The 25,875-nt window shown below is 48.5% G+C and overlaps 1 protein-coding gene across 2 annotated transcripts in view; it reads right to left on the bottom strand.

The window, feature by feature from the left end:
* Positions 1–11,700: 11,700 nt before the first annotated feature.
* Positions 11,701–25,875, bottom strand: part of PNPLA7 (patatin like domain 7, lysophospholipase) — a 133,550-nt gene continuing 119,375 nt past the window's right edge. For both annotated transcript variants that reach the window (XM_075716316.1, XM_075716317.1), the window contains exons 33-36: positions 25,127–25,234; positions 18,670–18,754; positions 13,625–13,713; positions 11,701–12,499 (exon numbers count right to left, since the gene is read on the bottom strand). In XM_075716316.1, coding sequence (XP_075572431.1) covers positions 12,419–12,499; positions 13,625–13,713; positions 18,670–18,754; positions 25,127–25,234 — 363 coding nt within the window. In that variant the 3' untranslated portion in view covers positions 11,701–12,418. The remainder of the gene's footprint in view (positions 12,500–13,624; positions 13,714–18,669; positions 18,755–25,126; positions 25,235–25,875) is intronic.

Below are 25,875 nucleotides of genomic sequence, written 5' to 3'. Positions count from 1 at the left end.
TCCACATCTCAGTATTTCATTGTTTGGCAAAATAACAGTCTGACTTTGTCCTGACATTGGTACCACGCAGCAGAAGAAATGTTGAAGTGGCTGTGTTATATTTAAGGTGGAAGAGAAAATGTTGCTACTAAATGAGAGTTGTGCGACTGTGTCCTGAAGCTCCGCTCCAACCCTACCCTGCACCATGTCCGACCCTCGCTGTATCTAAAGGTGCTGGGCACAGAAATGAAACCATTTCCAGCTGTCTTGCACATTTACCTTTACTGTTGGCAAAAGGGCTTGGGCAGAGATGAAAAGGCAGCACCCACGCTCTGCACAGCCCAGGGCAGAGGCAGGGCCAGCTCCCTCCCTTACGGTACTTCTGCCTGTCACGAGGCTGCTCAAGGGAACGGCAACTGTGCGCATGGGGACTGATCCTGTGTAGAACGAGGCCAAGAAGCAAGGAGAGGAGCAGGTAGAAATGTATGGGAAGGATGACTCAGAAAGCTCCACTGAGGATGAGGAGGGATACATTTAGCCTTTCCCTCTTGGTGGGTGGAAGGAAACTATTTGCAACGGTTGTGGCAGAAGGAGTGAGAAGCTGAAAGGGAGGTGAGGAAAACAGGAGAGCTGGGCTTTGCTATATTGTGCGCATTGCAGGGCATTCCACAGCTCCTCTCTCTGGCCCAAAGTACATAGGTGCATCTGTGCTAGTGACAAGAAGTGGCTCTGGGCAGCATGGGGAGGTTCATGCAGGGCTGCACACACATTCAGGGCCATTAGCATCTCTTGGCCATAGTGAGGGTGTAGCAAAATAGGTGCCATCTGCTTCAGCTGGGGCATCACACAAAGGTGCAGGTAGTAAAGAGCCTCTAGGTTAGACCCTGTTGGCAAGGGTAACCAATTCCACATTTGCAAATAAAATAGCCCAGGGCACAGGAAAGGAGTGGCTATGGTGTGTGGTGTGGGTGTGTGCATGTGGTAAGAGGGGGTTATCTGTTCTGCTCTCCCTGCCTGTGCCCTGTTCTGCAGGGAGGAAGAAGAGCAGCCCCCAGAGGTTCGTAGTGAAATCAGACGGATGGTGAGTGAGATTCCGCAGGGGGCTTGGGATGGGCAGCAGCTGAATCCGTCGCTGTTCTGCAGGAAAGGACCTGGATGCTGCTGCAAATCTTCAGCTGAACTGGAGCCAACAATGTTGTGCTTGTGCGGAAAAGGTGAACGTCACAGCATGAGAAATAATACAGAAATGTGCCATCATGCCCAGGCTCCGCAGGTCTGGTATGACACCAGCTGGAGGACCTGGCCCAGTTCTGACTGCAGTGTTTCAGGGGAGAGCTGGGCTGGTTGGAGAGGGCTCAGAGGGAGCACCGGGAGGGGTCGGATGGTGCAAAATTGCAGCCTTTGAGCAAAGGCTGAAAGGGGGACCAATGCACCCCAGAAAATTAAAGACTTGGGGGGAGCCAGAGCAACACGCTCCAGTTATGTACAAGGCTGAAGGCAGGACAGGGCAAGAAGCAATGGGATTAAACTGTGGTGGGGAAATTCAGGTTAGACCTAAAGAAAAACTGGTGAAGGATAGTGAAGCAGTGGAACAGACTGCCAGGGACCGCAGAGATGCTCTAGTGTGGGAAGAACTGCTCAGGTGCTGTATTGGGCGCGACCAGCCAGAGCAGAGCCTCCCTCGGTCATGGGGTAGAGACGAGATGGTCTCAGCACAGCTGCTCCAGCCTACTTTGCCAGAGTGCTACGGAGTCACATAACTTTCCCGTGGACTGGTATGGCTTGCTGGTCTCTTCACTCATGGAACAAGCAGCTTCGCTAACTTCATGAAGGTGGTGACAATTATGAGGAAAATTGAAGGGGGAAAAAAGCCCCTGCAGAGTGAGAAATCAACAGTTCTTTGAGTAGGTGTCCTGGTTTTGGCTGGGATAGAGTTAATTTTCTTCCTAGCAGCAGGCATAGTGCTGTGTCTTGGATTTAGTAGGAGAAGAATGTTGATAACACGCTGATGTTTTTAGTTGTTGCTGAGTACTGCTTATGCTAGTCAAGGACTTTTTCAGCTTCCCATGCTCTGCCAGGTACACAAGAAACTGGGAGGGGGCACAGCCAGAATAGTTGAGCCGAACTGACCAAAGGGCTATTCCATACCATATGACATCATGCTCCGTATAGAAACTGGGGGGGGTGGCCGGGGAGCAGCGATCGCTGCTTGGGAACTGTCTGTGTATCGGTCGGTGTGTGGTGAGCAATTGCATTGTGCATCACTTCGTATATCATTATTATTATTATCATTATTATACCGTTACTATTATCATTACTATTTTACTTTATTTCAATTATTAAACTGTTCTTATCTCAACCCAGGAGTGTTTCTCACTCTTACTCCTCCAATTCTCTCCCCCATCCCATCGGGGTAGGGGGAGTGAGCGAGCGGCTGCGTGGTGCTGAGTTGCTGGCTGGGGCTAAACCACGACAGTAGGGCTTGAAACAGGGCAGAAAAGCTAATATAGCAGTGTCAAGAAAATATAACTTTGGCTGAAAGCCCATCCTGTAAGTTGGTAACCTGAAAACAGCAATTGGAAGCAAAATGACAATATATATGAAGAGGAAGAAAGTAATAGATAGCAATCAATATGCAGCAATCGCCACAATGAGCTATGAAGCAGAGATATTGATAGCGGGTTAACAGACAGAGGAAAACCCATGCCTGGCAAAGCCATGACCAGTAAGAATTTGTTCACTAAATATATTAGAAACAAAAGAAACATTAATGATGTTGCAGATTTGTTTCACAGACTTAGAAAAGCATAAAAAGATTTTGGTGAGAAGCAACCTCGGGTGTCTCTAATTCAACATCCTGCTTGGAGCAGGACTGATGTCAAAGCAACACTGCCTTGCTCAGGGATCGCTCAGTTGAATTTTGAAAAATCTCCAAGCACGGAGAAGTCACGGCATTTCTAGATGAGGAGGTGCATTGCTAGTGACAAGGCCCTCGGTGTGTCTCTTCTGCATTTAGAAAGCATGGGAATGTAAGACACGAGGATGATGAAATACTCTCTGGTCTGCTAACAACCGAGAGCATCTCTTGTGATGTCTGTGGGGTTTCTAAATGAGCAGATCCACATGATCTGCACCTGAGGGCCCTCAAGCAGCATGCCGAGCTGAGCTGTGTTCACTTGCTGCTGAAAAGCTCGGAGCCTGGAGAGACGCCAAGTTTGGCAGGATGCTAACATGGTGCTTGGCGGGCAAAGCGGGTGCCCTGGTTAACAGTCGGTTGGTCCAGCGTGACATTCAGATTGAAAAATGGAGAGGACACAGAGGATTCAATTAATATAGAATTCAAATATTAAAAATACACCCATCACTATAGTGTAATGGAAAATGTCTTGTCAAATGAGCCTCATTTTATCCTTTGAGAAAATTACAAGTTTGTAGATAAAGGTTACCACGTAGCCATTATTTGCTTAACTTTTGGCAATGTGTTTGACTTAATATTATATGACACCCTAATTACAAATTTAGTGCTATACAATCTCAATAAAGCCCACATTAAATGGATGGAGAGCTGCAAACCCATCTCCAAAACAGGGAGTCATCAGTGAACAGAGATGATTTAAAGGGATTCTGCAGGAGTTGGTCCCAGCCTGACACTAATCAATGTTTTCATCATTGATTGAGAAATGAGCATAAAACACAGCTGATAAATTATACAGCTGCTGGAAGCAGGAGGACTGGCAGTGAATAATTACGACAGGGAAGTTACACAGAGCAACTGGCATCTTTTCTGTGCGCAAACCCATTTTCACTTGGCAGTATTAAAATAGGCCAGCTTTCAAACAGGAGCGAAAGAAATGTTTCACCCAAAAAAGATGGGATGCAGAGAATCTAGACATCAGGGGAAGTAAGTCAGAGGCAATTGCTTCTGCAGCACTCCAGTGACACAGCGCTGGTCCCAGGTGCAGAAATTGGAGGCAGGGGATGAGAAAGGCAGGACTGTCCTGCCTGTGCTTTTCTGCAGTGCAAGGAGCTGTGGCCAGATAGGGGATGGCTGAAGTCCCGAAGGAGACAGACAAAGTCTCAGATTGGGGATAGACAATGTCACCAAGCTGTAGGCAGCAGCCACATGGGCTTGGTACAAGCCATGGGGCTGGGGACAGGCTCCAGCCCCCAGCCTACCACCAGCTCTACCTTACAGCAGCACAGGGACCTGGCCACATTTGTCCCAGCAGTGCACTCCAGGCCACTCATCCCCATCCTCTTGACGTCCTCCTAAAGTGTGACATTAAAATGAAAGTACTCTAGTTCCCAAGAGAAAAAAAAGTGGTTTGCTGAGTTCTTACATCAGGCTTGGGTTACATCCCCCCCCCACCATTATTTTCTGCCACTAATCATTAACACATTTGTAATAAAGGGAAGCTGAGGTGGTTTTTCTGAGGAGGCTGGAGATGAGACATCCAAGGCTCACGGGAGGGTCTCTGCAAGCAGCAGAGGCCTGGCTGCAAGTTGCCTCACAATGAATTATTTACACCACCAGCAGAGCGGCAGTTTCTTGGGCAGATTCTGGAGCTGCAGCCCCAGAGGGGCTTTTCTATCACCTGCTCCTAAATCACCGCCAGCCCCAGCAGCCCAAGGGCACCAGTGACACTCCTGGACAGGGCCAGGATCAGGGCATCTCATGGCCAAAGTCCAACCCGGCAACGCCACGGCCCTTCACAGCTGCTGGAGAAACACTCGGCTCTGCTGGTATTTTTAGCTCTGTCCGCCGCATCGCTCAAGTTCACGGCGTGACCTAGTTTGGCAAGGCAAAGCGCTCGCCCCGCTGGGTCCCTGCTCAGCCACGTGCTAGGGAGCACACCGGTGGCCCCGGGAATGGCTCCCCCAGGGCACTGAGGCCCCAGCACGCAGTGCTTTGTCTCCCTGCAGATCAGCACAGCTGACCTAGGGGCAGATTTTGGGGAGGAGGAAGAGGGTCCTGCAGGAGCCAGGGCTGCCTGCAGCGGGAACACATGCAGGGCCCCCCCCGGCGGGTGCTGCTCTGCTGGGACTTGACAGCCTTTTTGTTGGGGCTCTGTGCTTCCACTTTATTCTTGCCTCGTGTGCAGAATCAGCAGCTCCCAGACCAACGCTGATGCAGCCTGGATTTGGGTCCCCACGGGGGTTGCCTTCAACAACTCAGCTACCCAGCCAGCCAGACTGTACAGCCAGCCCGGCTGGTCCCCTATGGAGCCCCATCCAGATTGACTCTGATGATGGGGAGAGGAGCTGCTGTGATGGCTGGTCCACGCCCAGGTTCTGGTGTCCACCCTGCTCGCAGCTTCAGCAGGGACCGGGCTCAGCCCCAGCATCACTGGGCAGCTGATGCATCTGCCTTGACCTTCGGTAGAGCCTCCCCTGGCAGCCGCTGTGCTGAGGGCCCTGATGGCAGGCTTGGCTCCTCAAGTCCGTGCGATCCTGGTGCTTGAGGGATGGGGGCTGGCAGGGTGCTACCAACCACACCATCCAGGTGCTATTTTAAATCATCCATCCCCTGCCAGCACTTTAAAATCCCCACTTGCCATCCCAGTTTTACTGTGAGGGACGTGAGCAGAAGCGCTTTGCTCCCACTGCCCGTTTTGCACCGAGGACCGGCCACAGTGCAGACACCACCTCCATGAATGTGGCAGCTCTTGGGCACTTAGAAAACCTCTTTTCTGACACTTGGAGTGCACTGGAAGGTTCATTGCTCACAGAAGAGGAGCCCCAGAAAGAGGCACACTCACCCCAACGACCCCTGCAAGATTCAGCTCTCCCCTCTGCTTTCAGGGACCAAAATCTCCTTCACCACCAAGCACATGTCCTACCAGGAGTCTCGAAGATGGCCATGGCTGGCTGGGTCAGGCAGCCCCACACTGGCACTTTTGGCTGTGGCCCAGGCACTGATCCATGAGGCCAGCATGACCTCCTCCTCACCAGCTCTTTCCCACCTTGTTATCCCTGAAATCCCAAGGGTGCACCACTTTGCCAGCCCCGCTCTAGAAGCTTTTCCAATCTTTGCTTCGTTAAAAGCTTTCTATTTCCAGCGAGGAAGCAAGCGAAGGGGAGGGATTTTACAGCCAGCAGATGACTTAGTGCCATGGCTGAGCCATGGGGCAGCAGTTTAAGGGATGTCCTGAGCTGGGCTAGCATCCCCCAGCTCTGCAGCAGGGAAAGTCACCTACCAGCCACTTCCAGCTAATTCAGCACCTAATTCAGGAGAAGGACAGTAGCAACAGCCCGGTCACACAGGAACAGACCCACACCAGCTGGAGAGGGGGAAAGCACCAAGACAGGACTGAGAAAGATGAAGACAAGGACAACAGAGCCGGCACACACGTCTTTCCCTGCCACATCCAACCACATGAGAGCCAATGTGCCATGCAGACTCAGCAAATTCTCACTCAAGGAGCAGAAACAACCCTTCTGGCAATGGCAGTGACTGGCTGAAAACTGCCACTGAGTGCTTCTGCCTCGAGTCAGCCATTAGTCACTGCGAGGAAAATGAGTTTTGCAACTTGGCTCACGAAGAGAGTGCGCATGCACCCGAGACAGAGTGAAAGAGTTTATAGTGGTTGCAAGTGTAGCCGTGGGCACAACCAGTGCCAAAAAGCACACCACTGTGCCTCCCGGAGCCTGGTGGGGTGCAGGGCACCCTGGTAGCCAACACCAAGGGCAAGCGGGGCATTTGGGGCCACCCATGACCACCCATAGGGGTCCACGCAGTGGCAACACGTTCAAGCACCTGGCCATGGGCACAGTGCAGAGCTCACCCTGTCCTGCCCAGGGACGCACAGGCAGGTCAGGGCTACTCAAGCAAGGCACCAGCCTTATTTGACATATTCCTCTGGGGCTGTGCATCACATCTAATGTGCCGCCTTCGAAAAAAAAGAGTGTCATTTATGGTACATTTAAAATTAATGCACATTTGGTGTTCTTTCTGGTCCCAAGTTATACACTGCTTGAGTGCTATAATGCAGAGCTGTGCTCATCCCTGCGAGGCCAGCGTCACCCGCCAGCAATGCTAAGCCTGCCCTCCCTGACAGATACCCCAGCTAAAGAGAAGATTTCCAAAAAAAAGTATTTCCAGCAGCATCATGCACCTTGTGGCTACCAGTGCCGGAGGTGTCTCATGCCATCCGGGGGGCCTTGGGCTCAGCACAGCATGGTTCTGTATCCGAAGCCACATCGGACCAAAATGTCACTCCTCGCTGATAAACCTGACGGCATTCCCAGAGCTGCAGTCCCGGCTGCTTCGTGACGAGAAGCACATTGCTGTCCATACCCCCCTGACTGAGGGAGGCTTAATTAAGAGCCGTCCCTGCTGGTGCCGGCCACAGCAGAGAGCGGTGACGGTGGCTCCGCCAATTACCTGTGAAAACGCCACGTTTGCGCTAAGTGACGCTCAGGCACCAGGTGCATTCCCAGTGCTCAAAACGCTGCTCAGGGCTGCCTCTGCAGTGTGCAAAGTGTTTCCAGGAACAATCTTGACACACAATTATATAGATTTATGGTATATTCTCTTCCAAAACTGAGATGAATGTTAATACCACTTCGGTTTTGCTTTTCCTTATTATAATTTTTTTTTTAAACAACAGGCAAATGCTTTGATTGCTTTTGCTAGTGCCATGGTTTCCCCTAAAAGCCTTGATTTCAGTAAAGGAAGGGGGTTTGGCAGAGCTGACTTGCACAGCGTGGATGTCCCCGCACTGCAGCGAGCTGGCCATGCTGGCATTTCCCAGCTTTCACATCCGGTGCCCGCAGTCAGCTGTGCCCCATCCCTACTTCCCAAGGCAGCTCCCAGGCAAGGGATGCGGGAGTAGCCATGGATGCCCCGTCTGCTCCCGGAACCTTTCAGCACTATACCAAACCCCAAATTTAGGCCACTGGGGAAAAACAGGGTCAGAGCCACCATGACCCAAGGAGGGGATGGGGACAAGGAGCACGGACGCAAACCCCACCAGACCCAGCAGGAGAGGAATCAGCCATTGGCCTGGAAGGGACCACTCCTGGGAGTCTGTGCCATGATGCCAGCAAAAGCCACATCACAAAATCATGTTTACCAAACAAACAGTGCCTTAATAACGCCAATGCCTCCTGCCCTGACTCCTGCAGGAAGCCACAGTCCTGTGGCCGCGTTTCGGCGGGGCTCTCAGCACAGTGGGCAGCAGCAGGCACTGGTGCGGCCTTGTGGAGCCCCTGCGGGAGGGGAAAATATTTGCTAAATTTCTCATTTGCTGATTTTATTACCGGCTCTTACTCACAGCAACAGTAAATTAAACCCAGAGGCGCAGCAAAGCCCCCGCATCTTGGCAGCTTAAACACAGTCCTCGGGCAGCACATAAGGAAAATCACACGTCGGAGGAGGTCAGGGGAGCACGAGTAAATATGAGATTAATTTTGGAACAACACGCAGTGAGAATGACGTCTGCCAGGGAAGAAGCATCGCAGGGTCCCGTGGCAGCCCTGGCCATTCCTGCTCGTGGAGCAAAGCCTGGACAGGCTGCACAAACACAACCGGCTCCGCACAGGGTGAGAAACCCGAGAAGCCACAGCAAACAGCCGTGCATAAGCCAGAGCTGCACGGCACGACATCAAAGCTCTGCCCCTGCTGAGGCAACGCTTCCTAGAGATTTTGGACAGGTGCTTCCAGCTGCTACGTGGGCAATAGTAGTTCATTCTTCTTCCCAAATCCCACCAGAGCTGCCTCTAAGAGCTGAACAGCTTATGACACTGTGTTAATGAAGCAATTAAGTAAGTTCATGCCGAAGTTAATGCATTTGGCATTTGCATCCCAAGGTGCTGCCCCATGGGGACAGGAGTGCCACTGCTCACCAGCACAGGAGGTCGGGAGAGCACAGCTATAGCGGCTCTTCACCAGGCACGGATGGCAGCTGCGCTGTCAGCCCTTCCCCTCAAGCACTAGGGCCGGAGTTGGAATCCTGCAAACAAATTGCCCCAAAACACACTCCCTCGTCCATGGCTTCCCCTTCCAGTGGGTGCCTGGTTCTCGAATCACCGACTTGGGACATGTCTGTCCCCTCAGTGCAGCAGCCACGGTCACTGTCAGAGCCCTTAGGCAGCACGGGCTGTGCCTGTGGGCATTTCTTACCCTGGTTCTCCCCGCTGTCTGCTTGGATGAGCTTAGCCCAGGCCACCGAGCAGCACTGGTACTCGACCTGCTGCAAATCCATCACTGGGACATGTTGCTGAAAGCTTATTCAAGGTTTTACCCCTAGCAGTCAGCAACCATCAGATGTATCAAGGCAAAGGCTTTGAGGGGAACCTTTCCCACTGCAGGTACTGCTCACAGCCACAGTTCCTCAGGACCTTGCTCCGATCCTGCTACTTCACATTGGGTGACGGCTGGCATCAGGTTTGTTGTGGGAACAAGCTCTGTGTCCTCTTCACCTGAGATAAAACCTTCAAGGCCTCAGCGGCTGTTTTGTCTCTTCCAGAAAAAGGCCAAATTCATCCAGCTTCTGGTCAGAGTTTACCTTTTGGGGGATGTAACACACCCATGAAGAAATTGGAGAGAGCAGGCGGTTTCCAGCCAAAGCTAGCACCCACCAGGCCAACAAAGACTGGCAGGACAGTGTCCCAGCCAGGACAGCTGACACAGGCAGACTTGGGGCTCTTCTAAATCGACCTTCTCCTGCTGCATTTCTAGCAAAATGGCAGAGGGACTGTTGTAGAGCCTGGGGTATGAAGGAGTGACCCAGCACCAACTCCTTAGCACAGGGTTGGGTGTCCAAGTGGGCAGGGACTGTTTAAAACCTCCAGACATGGAACTGCACACGCAAGTGCAGGATCATTAGGCTGCACCTGGGTGTAAGTGCAGGATGGGGCTGAAACACTGCTAGGACCCTGCACTGCCCGACCAGGCAGCTGGGCAGACCACAGCCAGCAGCAAAGCAGGCTGGAAAAAAAATTTTGCTTTTAAAGTTGTACCATAACTGTTTTACATTCCTCTGCACAGAAGGAAAGATTGTCTTAATGTCCAGGGCTCAGCTAGGGAGAACGCAGCTAGGGAGGAAAGTTGTGATCAATTATTTAGAAGAGACTTTTAGTCTCACATCAAAGGTTTATTTTCTGTCTTCATACATCTGAACTAAGTGCCATTTCCCCGTGGAACGGGGCACAAAGCAAATACAGCAGCTCTAATTAGCACACCCAGGAGCCCAGTATTTTTCTGTTTTCTGTGACTCTTTCAACCTATGCAACCACGAGCCCAGTGGCTCACACCCAGGGTCCAGGTGCAAGTCTGGCTGCAGGGAAGTTTAGAGTTAGAATACATAACTTGGAAATTAATAACCTATTGGAATAGAGGGGAATATGGTACAACTTTAAAAGGTTCCTCTAAATACAGACATTGAAGAGACTCACATCTGGTTTACATCCCCGCATCAGAAAAAACAGAGAGCTCTACATTGTGCCGCTGCTGCTGAACGAGATGTGTTCCTCTTCTGCTTGCTCGGAGCAGCTCTGCAGAAACAAAGCAGACAGCTGTAAGGTGGGCACTCGCATGCACTCACTCCCAGTTTTCCCAGGCTTGTCACCAGCTTATGAGCGTTCCTTGTAATGGACACCAACACCACACTGAAACGAATCTCAACAGGAATTAAGTTCTCCATCTTAACAGGCAGCCTGTGCCTTCACAGAAGCCCCCAGCTGCTGGCTGCTCTACCTCCACTTCAAAAGCCATTTTTAAGTTTTCTTTGCAAGAAATAATTCTTTTCAATAGTGGGGAACAACCTCCAGCAACTGCAACATTTTCTGTACAAGTGCATTAACCAAAATCTGCATCAAAGATCTGGATGAACTTTGCAGGGAAGGTCCCCAGTCACTTCCATTGCTTCTGAACGGGCCTGGGGCCTGCCAGAGGTGCAGCCAGGCTGGCTGGTCTCACCAAGGGGAGGGCTGGAGTCCCTCTGTGAACAAAACACTGACCTGAGGCTCTGACACTTGAAAATACACTTTTGTGTTAGAGGAACGGCCTCCCTGGGTAAAGGCTGCACATTCATGGACACGATAGAAGAAAACATGATGCAGGGCAGGTAGAGGAGAGCCTGTGCCACGAGGGAGTACATGGGAGAGGAAGTTAAATGTAGAGAACAGGCAACATTTCACAGCATTTACAACCCCCACAGTCCTTGGTGGTGCCACCAAACATGTTTCTGGCCTCAAAGTTGTGCTGCCTAGCTCTGGTCGTGCCTGGAGGTATCACCGCCAGCTCCTGACATGGAGCCAGGACAGCTCAGTAAAGGAGGCAGCTTTGAGGAGCATCTTCAGTGCTCTGGTTGGATGACAAATGCCCTCAAGGCAACAGCACCTAGACCTAGTGCTGAGAAGAGTTTACATAAAGCAAGAACAGCTTGATTTTCCAGCCAAGTGGAGCTATTGGCAATGACAGATGTGAGACAAGAGCAGCAAGCACTGGGGGACTTCTGAACACAGTCCAACTCACACCGACTGCTGCAGCCCTCCGGGGGGGAAAAGCACTGGAGATTTCTTTCCAATGCTTGACAATACACCGAGTGACTCCTGCTGGGGTTAGGAATTGAAAAGCGCATGTGTTTCTTTGCAAGTCTGATATAAGCAGAGGCAAGTTGGGCTCTTAGTTGTTGACAACTTTCTCTTTGTGGGACCAACACAAAGAACCACGCGGACATTTCAATCTAGCAGAATAACTTTATTTCACAGGGCAAATACAGCCAAGTAGTGATTCCAGAGTTGCCCAGCAAGTGTCAGCTCCATGATCTGTCAATAAATGTTCTGCTGATGGCTTGAGGATACAGGCTCTATAGCTAGCGTTCACATTAATCAATTTCTTAGGTTTAGATTTCAAGTGAAATACATTCAGACTTGCTCCTGTCAAAGCACTGCTCACAAGTACATGGTTGAAAGTCACTGAGGAGTTAATTACAGTTACCTGATTCATATGAAAAGAAAGCAACACTGCTGTGACCCACAAAACCCTCCCTCTCTCTAGTGCTGCTGCTCGGAGCCTTTTCAGCACACGGCAGGATAACATCCTGTCATTCTTTGGGCCTTTGCAGTAAAAACAGCGACTAGAACATACAGCAGCAAAAATCAAGGCAGCATTTAACTGCACGTTCCCAGCACGTTTCCCCTCTGCCAGTCTCAGAGTGATAATAACTGGCCACTCATACTGGCACCTGTACGAGGGAGTGTGGCACACATCAGCCACCCTTCATGGGAGGTCCAAGGGGACTTGGGCGCGATGCAGATATTTGTGCTTAGTGCTGGCAGCTGAATGCCCCATACCCTGTCTGGAGAAGGACGAAAGCTTGCTTAATTTCAACTAGATGTTGTTTTGGTTTTTTTTTAATATTTATTAAATACAGCTGCTGTCAGTACAAATGGGATGTAGCTCTTGGCCAGCAAGGTCAGACTCTTCTGAGTGCTAGCCTGGCTCTCCTGTGCTGCTTGCCTGGCCATCCACACTGGGGAGATTCCTGCGCTTCCTTATCTGCATATCTTCATCCTGAAGGAGAGGGGGAAAAAAAAAAGCACAAATTCATTCTTCAGCATCCTCTCTGAACGGCATAAAATCTGTCCTCTTCCACTCCACCTCTTCTTTGTCCACCAACCATTACCCACCAGAGATCAGCCTGGCAAACCAAATCTTTTTTTTTTTTTTTTTTTAAAATTCTCCAGCTCCTCACTCAAAGCACTGAAGCCATCTTACATCCTCATGCAGGCAGCAACCCAGGCCAGGCACCTTCCCAAACTGCTCACATGCTCCCACCGAGAAACTGTTCATGTCTAACACAACAGGCAGCTTCACCTTTTAAACCTGCTGGCCACTCTAGTCTAAGAGCGGCAGGGATACAACCCTTCAAGCTTTGCTGCTTAGGCTGTGGGCCACATCGTGTGAAGTCTGGCCTCAGTGCAGGTTTTCCTCAGGGTGGACCTGAAGTCCCACAGAATCCAACAACTTTGGATGGAAGGGACCTCTGGAGGTTATAATACAATTTTCTGCTCTAGGCAGGGCTAACTGTAATGCTAGATCTGGTTCTTCAGGGCACCTATTTGGTTTTCAAGTATCTGCAAGGATGTATTTTCCACCACCTCCCTGCACAGCCTGTTGTAGTTCTGAGCCATGCTTATTGGGAAGTATTTCCCCCTGTACCCAGTGAGGATTTCCTTTAGTGCAAGTTGTGTCTTGTCTTTTTGCTGTGCATCTCTGCTGCTGTCTTCTCCATAACCACCCAGCAGGCAGCTGCAGACAGCAGTCAGATCCTCTCTTTGCCTCCTCTCCTCCGAGCTGAAGAAAGCAGCTCCCTCAACCTCTCCTCATGCCATATGCTCTCTAGCCCTGACCCAGCTTGCAAGCAAACCCACGGAGTTGTGTGGCCAGGTTTTAACCGTGGCCAGGTTTTGCCACACAGCACCACTGTAGATGACTGACCTGAACAGGGTGAGCATGCGTCATTTAGTGTCTGTACTACATGAAAAGCAAACATTTCTGCACAGTCCTCCTCAGCAAGTCCCTTCCAGGTGCTTCTCTCGGTATTCTTCCTGACACCTCCACCTTACACCCACCGCACACCATTCACACGGACTCAGCAATGACACAGGCACTGCCTGTTTCCAGGGCAGTTCATACCGAGTCAGAGTCTTTTATGAAATTGACATAATCATCCTTCTGGTTGTCCAGAATTTCTTCCTCGTACTCAGTCTGGTAGTCTGACTCATCTAAAGAGAGAGGAGAGAAAAAACACTGGTTTTAACTAGCATTCAGTGAGGCAGAGAAAACTGGAAGAGGAATGATAGCTGTCTCCATCGAGCACTGGTGCAGTGCAGGGTGTCTGCTGGCCAACTCTCCACAGCTCAGGGAGCTGGGACTACTCAAGCACAGATATCGGCTCTCCAGCCAGATCATAAAATAAACCATGTCCCGTATGTGAATTGGTGTCCTGGAGCCCACTAGAATCTAAAGAGCCTGGAGCAAGAGCAGTGAGATACAAACTGTCCGTGTTATTCTGGTGGGTGCCAGCTGCCCAGGCCAACGTGACACAAACGCTAGCAATGGGGAGATACTCCCACTTCCTGGTGAATGCTCTTCACAGAATAGTTGCTGTCTCCCACTCATCAGTCCAGAGAAGACTTGTAAAATACCTTCAGAAGACATGCCTATGAGCTACCAATCCAAACTCCCCTAGACACATCGGTCACAGACTCACTGGAAACAGGGACTTCCAGGCACAGGGCAAGCTCTTCCTGGTGTGGAGATGATCATTACATGTCTCACAATCTCCGGTCCACAGGGGTCAGTGACATTTACACTTCCCTCCTCTCCACAGGGGACAATCACCTGCTCTGTCTGGTAATCCAGCAGATTAACATAATTTAGGGAAGCTCAAGAGCTATGCACACTGAGGCACAGCAGTCAGCAGCAGGACATGCCACCAAGCCCCCAGTCCCCAGCACCAAAGCCCACTCCCAAGGAATGAGATACATCAGTGCAGAGTCAATGACTCTTCTAGCACCTGGAGATCACTTTAGGGTCTGTAAAACAGAAAGCAGGAGAGTCACCTGCTAACAGGACTGACTCCCACATCAATTCAACACTCAACAAATGGGCAGACGCCCATCACTGGCCCCAATACACCACCCAATGCACCAGCAGCCACTGCAGAGCCCCATCCCAACCAAGCGTGAAACCAAGGCACACAGGCAGCAAAACAAAGTGAGTGGCAGATGGCCACCTTCCTTTTGCACAGTTTCTGGCACACAGTTTTTCAGAATGCAAGTTAACGCCTTAAAATGGCAGGGTTTTTTTTTTTTTTTTTGACGCTAGGTTTTCCACCACTTTCGAGAGTTAATTCAAGTGTGCCTTGAGTTGCTGAAGCAATACCTGGTTTTCATCCCACTAGTGAAGAAAGTGGCTCGTGTTTAAACTGGATTCTTGATTAAGTATTTCTTTTGGGAACAGTCAATAGCATCTGCTCCACGCTGAAGACAACAGCACAGTCTGTTCCACAGCATTTTCTTCTAACACGATAACTACAACCAACTGCTAGAACATTAGGATTAAAGACATTTGGTCGTCTTTTATTTTTTTTAGTAGGTTTTTTTACTGTGGATCAGAGAATTATTGTTAGTTTATACCAAAACCACTACTGATAATCTTTGATAAAACACACCAGAGAAACCAGAAGCTCACCTGAACAGCAACAGACAGCACAAACAATAGTTTGAATTTTACAGCTCCAATAAAACTGACTACCATCAAAACGAAACTCCTCGATTTTCTGAGCAGTATTCAGCACTTAGCAGGTCTTTATACAGACAGAAAAAACAAGAGGGGTGTCCCTAGTGTAGGTTAATGGTTGGACTGGATGATCTTAAAGGTCTTTTCCAACCTAAACGATTCTATGATTCTATGATTCTCACATCCTTCACACAGCAACTCTGGGTGCTGGAGGACTAGAGGGGAAAGGAGAACAGAAGGTGGTCCTACCATCCCTAAACATCATCTTCCATTGCCCCGCTTGAGACTGAGTGTCTGGGGCTCAAGGGGTGACCACTCCTTTACACTACAAAAACTCCCAGAAGCATCAAGCAGGACCGAGGCCTCGTTGCCCTGCTCGACACACCAACACCCAAACACTGTAGTTCAAAAATGAGGCAGTGAAGAGGAGATTACACCACAGAAAGGTACCCAAGCCTACTGTTAGCGGGGGGAGCATATTCACAGCAGGAAGGTTACACTTCTCATGCCAAAGATCTGCTCTGTGATTCTGTAGCTTTCAGCATTTCTTTTATATATGCCTGATTCCTGCAGGCAACACCACGTTTGAAGAGAATCGGTGCTGCGTAGCTAGAGGGTTTCTGTTTCAGTAACACTGACAGGCTTCAATGTAAATCAGGGAATCTGGTAGCTCATCACAACCTCAGGTGCATTAGTGGTTCTTGATAAAAGTACGTTTTAAGCACTGAAGATGCAGAGGGTGACCTAGTGCCTGATAACTGAGTCCCTTGAGAGGTTTTGGGATGTCTCCTGCTTCAGCTGTATTGCAAAATCAGGCATTTGGCACCACAATTAACATTTCTCTTTCCCAAATCTTTTGTCCAAATGACTGTTGCTACAATTGCTCTGCTATGTGACTTGATCTCCTTCAGCCATCGTGTGCAGCAAGCGTGCTACCTCACCTCACACCGTGAGACCTGGCCATGGGGATGGCCCAAAGCATCGCTGCTTTGAAAAACGGGGCATGAAACTTGCTGTGGGAAATCACCCTTGGTGATCACCAACTTTGGTCCTCAGAAATCCCTTACAGGTGGGAGCGTGACCAGAGACGCTGCTGAGCCACCCTTAGAGGATGGCATCTGTGCTCCCCTGGCCATGGCTGCATAAAATGCAATTACAGATGAACAAAGACAGAAAAGCCCAATCGAGGAAATGTTTGGATGCAGAACAGAAACATGGCCACAAATAGTGCAGTGGCTCAGCTGTGAAAACAAGCTTCTGTTCTCCTACAGATGCTTCCGCACCTGCTCACTGGCAGTACAGGTACCCTGGGTCCAGCACAGGACTTCGCCCAGCTTCCCTCTACTCACCCCTTCCTGAGGGACAGTCTCCCTTTTTTGTTTTTTTTAATGGTTTCAATCATTGCTCTCAGTTTGCTCAAGAGTGGAGAAGAAACTACACTGCCCTTTCCCCACAAAGAAGATTCAGCTTCTGACCTGGAGGCTCTGCCAGCCTCTGCCCATCAGGGTCTTTCATCCTTTGTACTGACATTTCCCCCTTCTGGGCTTCCCAGTCAATCAGAACATGATCATTTTAATTTTCTTTCTTTAGAAAAAATTATTGACATAATTTCTCCACCCATCCTGAGACTTGTGGTATGCTGTCAGGACAGGCAGAGCCTTTCTAAATCCATGTGGTCTGAGATCTCACTCAGGAAGGGATTTCCACGGAGAAAAAAGGTTTCACCCTCTTTGACAGTGCCATTTCACATCCAGGATACCAAGAAGCCCTCTGTCTTCTTACTTACATGGGACAAAAGCAGTCAGACCATCTTCATGACCACCACAAGCAGACAAATGCAAAGGCTTACCAGCACGTATGAGGAACCATCTGACAGCTGCAAGGCCACTGCCAGGGAGGTGTCACCCTCCATCTGAGCTCGCCTCGGTACAGCCCACTTCCCTCATAGCTCCAGATACCTCTTTAGCAAAAGCAATGCCATTCCGGAGGCACCGAGGCGATGCCATGTTCAGAGGAATGCCTTTACAGCCACTGCCCACCAAAAAACAGGCAAGGTCTCTGCAGGCAGCACATGGAGTTACCCACAACTCGAATACAAAGGGTCCTTCAAGACAGGGCACCCACATGCGTGACACTCTCCTGTCACCCTCCCCCCCTCCTCTGGAGTCTCTACAACCACCAGCTTTCAGCATCCGCAAGGAACATGTGGCACCTGCCCATCCCATCCCAGGCAGCCCCTGCACAGGCCCTCCTTAGCCCAAAATCTGCCCTGTCTACTGTCTGAAAGATGTGTCCCTCTGTTACATTCATGTTCATGGCCTCACCCAGCAGAAAGCAGGTTTTCCTAATGGGGGCGAATAATCAGAAACTATATAAAGAAGGGAGATCTGTCCCAGTACACTGGTTAAATCTTAGCAGGTCTCAATGCCTATGCCTTAAATAACCATGTTACATGAACTCTTCATTCTTATTCACAATGGCTGTTTCAACCACATTTGATTAATATTTTCTTCATAAGGCATATGATTGCAATTAGCATTTCAAATTACCACAGGGACATCTCTACAAACAGTCACAGATGGGAGGACTGCTAACTTTAGATTCCCCTCTGCAAGAACAAGAATCAGGAGGAGGGGAGAGACTGTTTATAAAGAGCTCTAGCACTGGTGAAATGCTTGGAGATTTCAGGCCTGCAGAGCTCTGATCCTTTTTGTTAAGTGAGCTTCGGTTATGGCATGTACTGCGGTGCACGGCATGCCTGAGGCACAAGGCACTTGAGTGCCTTTGTGTAAAGATTCAGGAGCTGTTACTTGTCCCTCATTAGTTCACTACTGCTCCCCGTAACAGAAGCATACAAAAACCAATGGAGCCAGTGAGTCATTCCAGATTGTACTTACAACAGCAGGGAAAGCTTTAAATCAGCCTCCTCCCATCTCAAAAGGACATGGACCAAAGAGCAAAGACATTGCAAGGACATGGGCCAGCACAAGGGGAGTGAAAGCTGTCTTTGCAGGAGCTGCCACACGTGTTATTTCACTCAGATTAGGCTAACTTGAGTAGGGATTACTCCCACCAGGAAACCATGCCGGACCACGCCACTAACAGGCTGGCAGTGGATGTCTCACTGTGGCAGAACATCTGACTCCCACCCTCTCCCAGAGGAGGTGGCAGTGGGAGGGAGCACATAGGTCTGGCCTGGGGCAAGCTCAGGCACACCTGCATGCAGAGGCTCTGAATGAAGCAAGGATACAGCCCACCACTGCTGGCTTTGTGCAGTAGACACCGGAGGTGGCAGCCAGCCCTGAACTGCCACAATTTACAGCATGGGGTGTTAAAAGAAAGCCATTAGACAAGGGACACAGGAGAATCGAGCAGCCGTCCCTGCCTCGCTGCCCTTCCCAACACTTCTGCAGTGCCAGCCAGATCACCTGACTCACCGTCTGCCACGGGTGCTTTCACGGGCTCGATCCTGGACACAATTTCTGCCAGGTCCGTAAAAGAGGTGGTGGGACAGGTCACATTCTGAAACACAGCATTAAGTTTTAGGTATGTTAACAAATATACACAAAAAATTCAACCATTTTTATCACAGAAAAATGATATTGAACAGACAGAAAGCTCCAGACACATAAAATCTCCACAGCTGCCCCCTCAAAAGCCATTACTCATCAGTGAGAATTCACAAAACAACTCTCCTGATGCAGGTCTGGTGGCAGAGACAGGATTCCCAAGTGCAAACAGTGGGACAACCTCTAAAGGCTCCTTCTCCATCCATGCAACAAGAAACCTTATTAAAAATTTAGCAAACTATAGAAAACATCACAAAGACAAGAACCAGAGGGTCTGGACTCCATGACAGACAGCGCTCATTTTACTTGTTTGTTCTCCATCACTGTTACTTTATAAGAGGGACCGGCTGAGCCGGGTGCAGCCCCTGGGGAGCTTTCGCCTTTTCCCTTGGGAGAAAGAGAAGAGGCCCCAATGCCCAGGTGGGACACTGCACATGGCCCAGCCCTGAGCCTACAGAGCGATGCTATAGGAGGCTGCACAGACAGGCAGGCAGCAACCCAGGCACTGGGGTGATCAGGACCCACCCGGGGACCCCAGCAAGCCATGGAGCTGGAGGTGCTGCAGCGAGTAAGAGCCTGAGGTACGTGGTCCACCCGCAAGGAGAAATATTTCCCACTGTAACTCCTCTTTTCAATAAACCCTTTCTATTTTTACTCTGTCTCATCCAAGCAGTGGGTTGAGTGTTGTCTATTTTGAGAAGGTGCCTGCTCCAGTTTCTCCTCTAATAAAACCCAATTTTGGCATTTAAGAACTGTTTTGGTCTTCCTGCATGCCATGCTGTGAGCACCCCTACCTGCCTCCTCCGGGCCAGGCACAAGGTCACCAGACAGAAACATGAACACCCTCACATTGTTTTAAAACCAGTGATTTTAACTAGTACAATAGCATGCACCCCCAGAGGAGAGAGATGGGGAAGAGCTGGCAGGGGGCTTGTTATCAGCATTGGGCTGCCAGGAATTGCTATGATAGCTTTCTTTCTAAACGCCCAAACCTGTCCACATGCTTCCAGACAGGGCAGTTTCCTAACACAGTTTTTTTTATGAGCAATTCTTTGCTCTTCTGGCAAGAGCACTGCTACTATGAATCATACAGCCCCCATGGGGGTCACAGCAGAAGCCCATTACAGCTGCAGCAGATTGCTCTCAGTTGACCTTTAATCTGTAACTAACTTTTGATGTAATTTAGTACAGCTAAAGCAAGGTGTGGATCCAGGACAAACAGCTGGTGGGGAGTGGTGGACAGAAAAAAGCCCAGATGGAATTACAAAATACCTGTATGAAATGAAACAGCAGTAGCTTAGGACACACACTTTAAAATACACAGAAGTCAGGAAGCTCAGTTTGACCATTAAGGAACCGTCAAGAAGGGTGAGTCAGTCCAGTCTCATTTTGAGCATCTGGCCTGAATGGTCCCCAGTGAAGCATTTGCAGAAGGCTGTTCCCCAGAATAGGGGGACAAAAAAAAAAAAAAAAAAGTATCTACATCTTCATTTTTTGCCATATGACTAAGCCAGGGATATGTGCAAACTCTGGCCACCAAGCAGACACAGCAATGTTCGAGGCAATCACCTGTACTCTAAAAATGTGGATTTTTACCAAGCAAAATGGCTGCACCCAGCGCTCAGGCAAACACACGCCAGGCTGTCCTTGGGAGCATGGAGCAGACAGGGACTGGCTTTGGAGGGGATGAAAGTCCAGGGCACTACATGAACAGCTGAACAAAATCCTGCAGTGGCCATTGCCAAAAGGTGCTTCAGGAAAACCACCATCAGCTCTTGAGCTCCCGCAGGCAAGTTGTGAGGACAGATTAGTATGAAGGCAATCATAAGTGTGACCATACTTGCAGGAGCATCTGTTACGGTAGCTGACATACAGACGATCCCACGTGTAAGCCTGTTAGAGGACACTTGCTGAGGCAGCTTCACCCCAAAGTCTTAGCACTGAGACTGGAACACCAATTTTGGGAAACAAGGTTTCTTCCCATGCTTGTCTGATGCTTTGCAAACAGGAATTTAATGTTTAAACACTTCCTCTTACTACTTTTAAGGACAAAACCACATTCCCATCAGTTAACACGAGGCAAAGAAGTGTCTCAGACTCATTTGAAACCTACTCTAAAACCTTTCTGCTGGTATTTTTTTTTTTCCAAGGAGGAAAGTATTCTCTTCGGCACAATCTTTATTAAATAAATTAGAGGAGAAAGACAGTTACTATTGTAGTCTGCTAGATTATATTTAGCTTTGACTATGAATAACAATTCAGTAGACAAAACTTCCCCAAGGAGATCCAATTAACGGTATTGCATTATTCTGTGCTGGGGAAGAGTAAGGGTTGTTCAAGTGAAGTTTATGTAAGGTTCCTGTTGTTTGTGCCTTCGGTATTTATATTTTTGAGATGAGATAAACAGTGACTGAATGATGAAAGCAAGGGAAAAGTATCTAAATGATTAAAAATCTGGACTTTTTAAGTAAAAATTCAATGCTTACGACATGGAAACAAGATAAGAAACCGTGCTCAGCGCTCTCAGATGTGGAACACTCCAGAAATAGCTGAGAACTAAACCATATAGAACATCAAAGCCTTCGCTAATGAAAGGCAAGTTAAAAATATCAGTTGTTATCCTTGGAAGACAGGAGAGCTAAAGGACTTAAGTGACTCTGACGGACTAAGAAAAAAAAAAAAAGACAAACACACCCAGTGGGAGCCTCCAATACTTGTTATTTTGTAGAAATAAATCTATTGAAACAAAAATCAGATTAAAAAAAATCTTGGTTTTTACTGGACTCCAGAGTTTTCAGAGGAAGAGCAGAAGGCCTCCTATGTCCTTGGGATTACAGCCCGGAGCTGAGCCTTAGTGTCAAGTTTGGGGGAGTGCACAAAGCTGATGGTTCCCGCTCCATAACCTGGGCAGTTTGTTGAGTCACTCTCCTGAACCCATTATTTTCATACTCTTCGTGTCTTAGCAATCAGCACTTTCTGCCTTGTTATAAAATGCATACACAGAAATGCAATGACAGGCATGTCTACAATGAGTATGTGACATATTTGATCTCCAGAGCAATTGAAGGGCCATAAAAACCAGGGTTGATTGTGATAAATGTCCAACATGCTGCTTGATGCACAGCTGTAATATCATGATTCAACTGAAATATTAGCCTGAATTACTGTATCCCATATAATGGGCAATTTTAAAAGAAGTCTTCTTTAAAAAAAGCATTTGTTACAGCAAGGAATATGAGCTTGTTACCAGTTGGTGATAAACATTAGAGAATGAAATAGGACATACAACCATTTCTGACACACACAATTTTCTCTCCCTTGACTTCTCCTTATGACTATTAATACACATAAACAAACACATACCAGCTTATAACTAGTCTGAACACAAGGTGTCAGAGGCAGAATGAGGACCCGTCTTCTGCAGCTCAGACTAATGTAACTCCTAGTCCAGGTCATCTTCCCAGTAAGAAATAACAAGCTGATGAATTTTGGGGCTCCTCAGGCTACTCGGATCACCAGCTAGTTTCCCATGAAGCTCAGTCCCTCTGTGCTCTTCCCAAAGCCACTCACCCTGCCAGTCAGCCTGAGGGGGGATTTGTCTGATGATAGGAAGCCATTGGCACTAGTTTCCTGAGGCTCCCTTCACACAGCCGGAGCAGAAGGTGCCACTCATCTTATCCCAATGGAGCCATTTCCATTTCATCAAGTGACTCACACCCTACAGAGGCTCATCTCTCTCCGGTGACAAATGGGGGTCTAGGGCAACTAGCTCAGATGTAGGCGTCATCCACCCCTTGTTGCTGGGCTAATGCCCATCCCTGCAAGTACTGCCCTTCCTCTCCCCTTGCTCATGCCATCTCCCTCCTAGCAAAAGTGCTCTACCACCAATCTCTGGAAGAGCTGCAAATTCTCAATGGCATTTTTCACCTCTATTGACTTTCCTTAGTGAGGCTCACTACAGTTATGATATATTTTGGCAATCACTTAAAATATTACTGCTCATTTCCCTATCTCTAAAAGACGATAAAGATGAATTATTGGGTAAAACATGAAGCCTTTTGTAGCACTTGGGTTTTAAATCATAGGAATTCAAAGCAGGGTAAGGATAATAAGCCAATATATTATAATCTTGTACCCAAGTCCTCAAAAAGGTGATAACTGCTTCCTAAAAACAACTGAAACTTCCCCACCAAGAATTCAGTTAGCCCAATGAGTTACGAACCAACGCTAGAAGCTGACCTTAATCCTTAAACTGTAAAACCAAGAGAATTTTATCCTACTTTTAAGTAGAAATCTTAACGGGTCTGTAACCACAAAGCAACACTATGTAGCCTGTAGTTTTACCATAATAAGGCATTTACCAAACTGTACATTAACTGTGCAGATGTGATGAGGCACACAGAACAAGGTGTGTGAAACCTTGTACTGTGACAGAGCTGCAAGCTTCTGCGGAGCCTTAATGATGGTTCTACAAAATGCCTTTTCTAATACAGGAGTGAGGAAGAAAAGCAACAAAGCAACAAATCTATGGCTTTGCAGGGGTTTTAACTCTTGGCTAAAAACACATCTCCAGCAAGGCTTTAATTCAGGTTTTCTGGAAGCATCTGAGAACTATTTGAGTCACAACCTGAAAGCCAGCTATGGCTGAGATCAATGCCAGCGAACCCGATTCATGTCCTCTGTGCCGAGCATCAGGCAGCTGGTGGCAGAGAGCCATTGCCCTGGCAGACCAGTTTCTAGCACCAAGAACAATATCCAGGTAAAACCTAAAGTTTGTGGCACAAGAATAAATGAAAAATAATTCTTAAAAGGTTACTTTAACTTAAAGGTTACTTTTTTTTGTTTGGTAGACAGCCGGCTGAACATGAGCCGGCAGTGTGCCCAGGTGGCCAAGGCGGCCAACAGCATCCTGGCTTGTATCAGGAATAGTGTGGCCAGCAGGAGCAGGGAGGTGATTGTCCCCCTGTACTCGGCACTGGTGAGGCCGCACCTGGAATACTGTGTCCAGTTTTGGGCCCCTCACTAGAACAAGGACATTGAGGTGGTGGAGCGTGTTCAGAAAAGGGCAACGAAGCTGGTGAAGGGTCTGGAGCACAGGTCTTATGAGGAGTGGCTGAGGGAACTGGGATTGTTTAGTCTGGAGAAGAGGAGGCTGAGGGGAGACCTTATCGCTGTCTACAACTCCCTGAAAGGAGGCTGTAGTGAGGTGGGTGTTGGTCTCTTCTCCCATGTAGTCAGCGATAGGACGAGAGGAAATGGGCTCAAGCTGCGCCAGGGGAGGTTTAGATTGGCTATTAGCAAAAATTTCTTTACGGAAAGGGTAGTCAAGAATTGGAACAGGCTGCCCAGAGAGGTGGTGGAGTCACCATCCCTGGAAGTGTTCAAAAAACGGGTAGATGTGGCACTTCGGGACATGGTTTAGTCTAGTCTGCCCTTGATTGGTTTAGAGTAGACTTGGTAGTGTAGGTTAATAGTTGGACTGGATGTTCTTAAAGGTCTTTTCCAACCTAAACGATTCTATGATTCTATGATTCTCCTTGTGCCTACGCAGCATTAGTCAAGGCGGCAGCCTACATGTGCATTCAAGGGATGGGTACAAATGTGGCCCATCACCTGAAAGCACAGACCATCCTCTCTCACAGGACCTGCGGGGGCACAGTCACAGCCCCCACTCCAGCACTTGGTGCTGGAGACAGCTGAGCCAGCAGCATTCAGTGCCCTCAAGACTGCTGATGTACACAGGGAAGGAGAAGAGAAAGGTGAGTGTGTAAACATGTCCACATCAGCTACATGGCTCAGAAAATGCTGGTTACTGGTGAGCATCCTGCCTTCCTTCAAGGACATTTATTTTGTGAATGATTCCAGGTTATAAACATGGTATCAATAACCTGTTAGAATGAAACAGCAACAGGGGAGCCACCCTACAGAGCGCTACATCAGTTCTTGGGGTTTCAGAGACCACATCATACTTGCTGAGGATACGGATGGATCTCTGCATGGGCACGCATCAGGTATCAGGGGTGGATAGCAGACATCAGATCTTGGGCTCTGGCAGAGCATGCTTTGGCCACACTTGTACCTGATGATCAGAGAAGTGCAGGACCTCATTCTTCCAGGCTATGGTTCAAGGAAAGAAGCCTCTGAAAAACTCATCATACCTTTTCTTGCCTAAAATACAGTTTTAACTAATACATGCGTGCTCACAATAAGGACTCAAAACAATCGATCATGCTCCTTCATACTCCTGCCCAGTGTCTGGGCAGTACGCAATCTGGTGTGCATCAAGTAGCTCTTGCAGAATAGTGCATTTAAACTGAACACTTACATCAGTTTTGGATTTGCAAGTCTCTTGCCTGTCTCTTAGCATCTTGTCAAGGACTCCGCTCCTGCACCAGACATTAAATACTGTCTTCCCGTGCTGATATCCCACTTCCTGGAAAAAAGAGAGTTGGGGGAAAAAAGTAATTAATAACTAAAAAAACATTAGTCATATAATCTGCAAATTAGTAGGAAATCCAAAGGTCTACCCCAAAGCCAGGATGTACTTTTGCTACCTTCCAGCCTGAGCTACATAAGCTGTTCAGCTTAAGAATTAGGGGAACAATTAAGCAAACAAGGTGCTATTTTAAGTCCAAATGCTAACTTGACCTTTGACCCCACAGTATGCAATGAAAAGTGCCACCTGACACAACTATTTTTACAGCAGTGGCTTTAAGCAGGCTGTTCACAGAATAATGCCATATAAAGAGAAGCTTAGGACGCATACATATACACCCTTCCAGTACAGGCTCTTTCTTTGGAACAAGATGTTAATTAATTTGTGTCTTTTGCCCCCTTGGCTCAAGTCTAGCAAAGAAAAGTTACTGTAGGGCACCCGGTTCCAAAATCTCCTGCAATGAGTTAAGACAGACAGCACTGAACATGCAAGTAGTAGTTTCCTGGAGCAGAAATGATGGCCCACAGATAACACCAAACCCACAAACTCCACATTCCTCTAATTTAAAAGCATAAAGTAATTTGCACTTGGAATAGTAACATGCTGCTGTGTCCTTAGCATGGAAACAACTGGAAAAA

The sequence above is a fragment of the Pelecanus crispus genome, chromosome 9, assembly GCF_030463565.1.
Source record: "Pelecanus crispus isolate bPelCri1 chromosome 9, bPelCri1.pri, whole genome shotgun sequence".
Lineage (NCBI taxonomy): Eukaryota > Metazoa > Chordata > Aves > Pelecaniformes > Pelecanidae > Pelecanus > Pelecanus crispus.
Note: the sequence above shows the minus strand (reverse complement) of the source record. Positions and strands in the feature narration are given on the sequence as shown.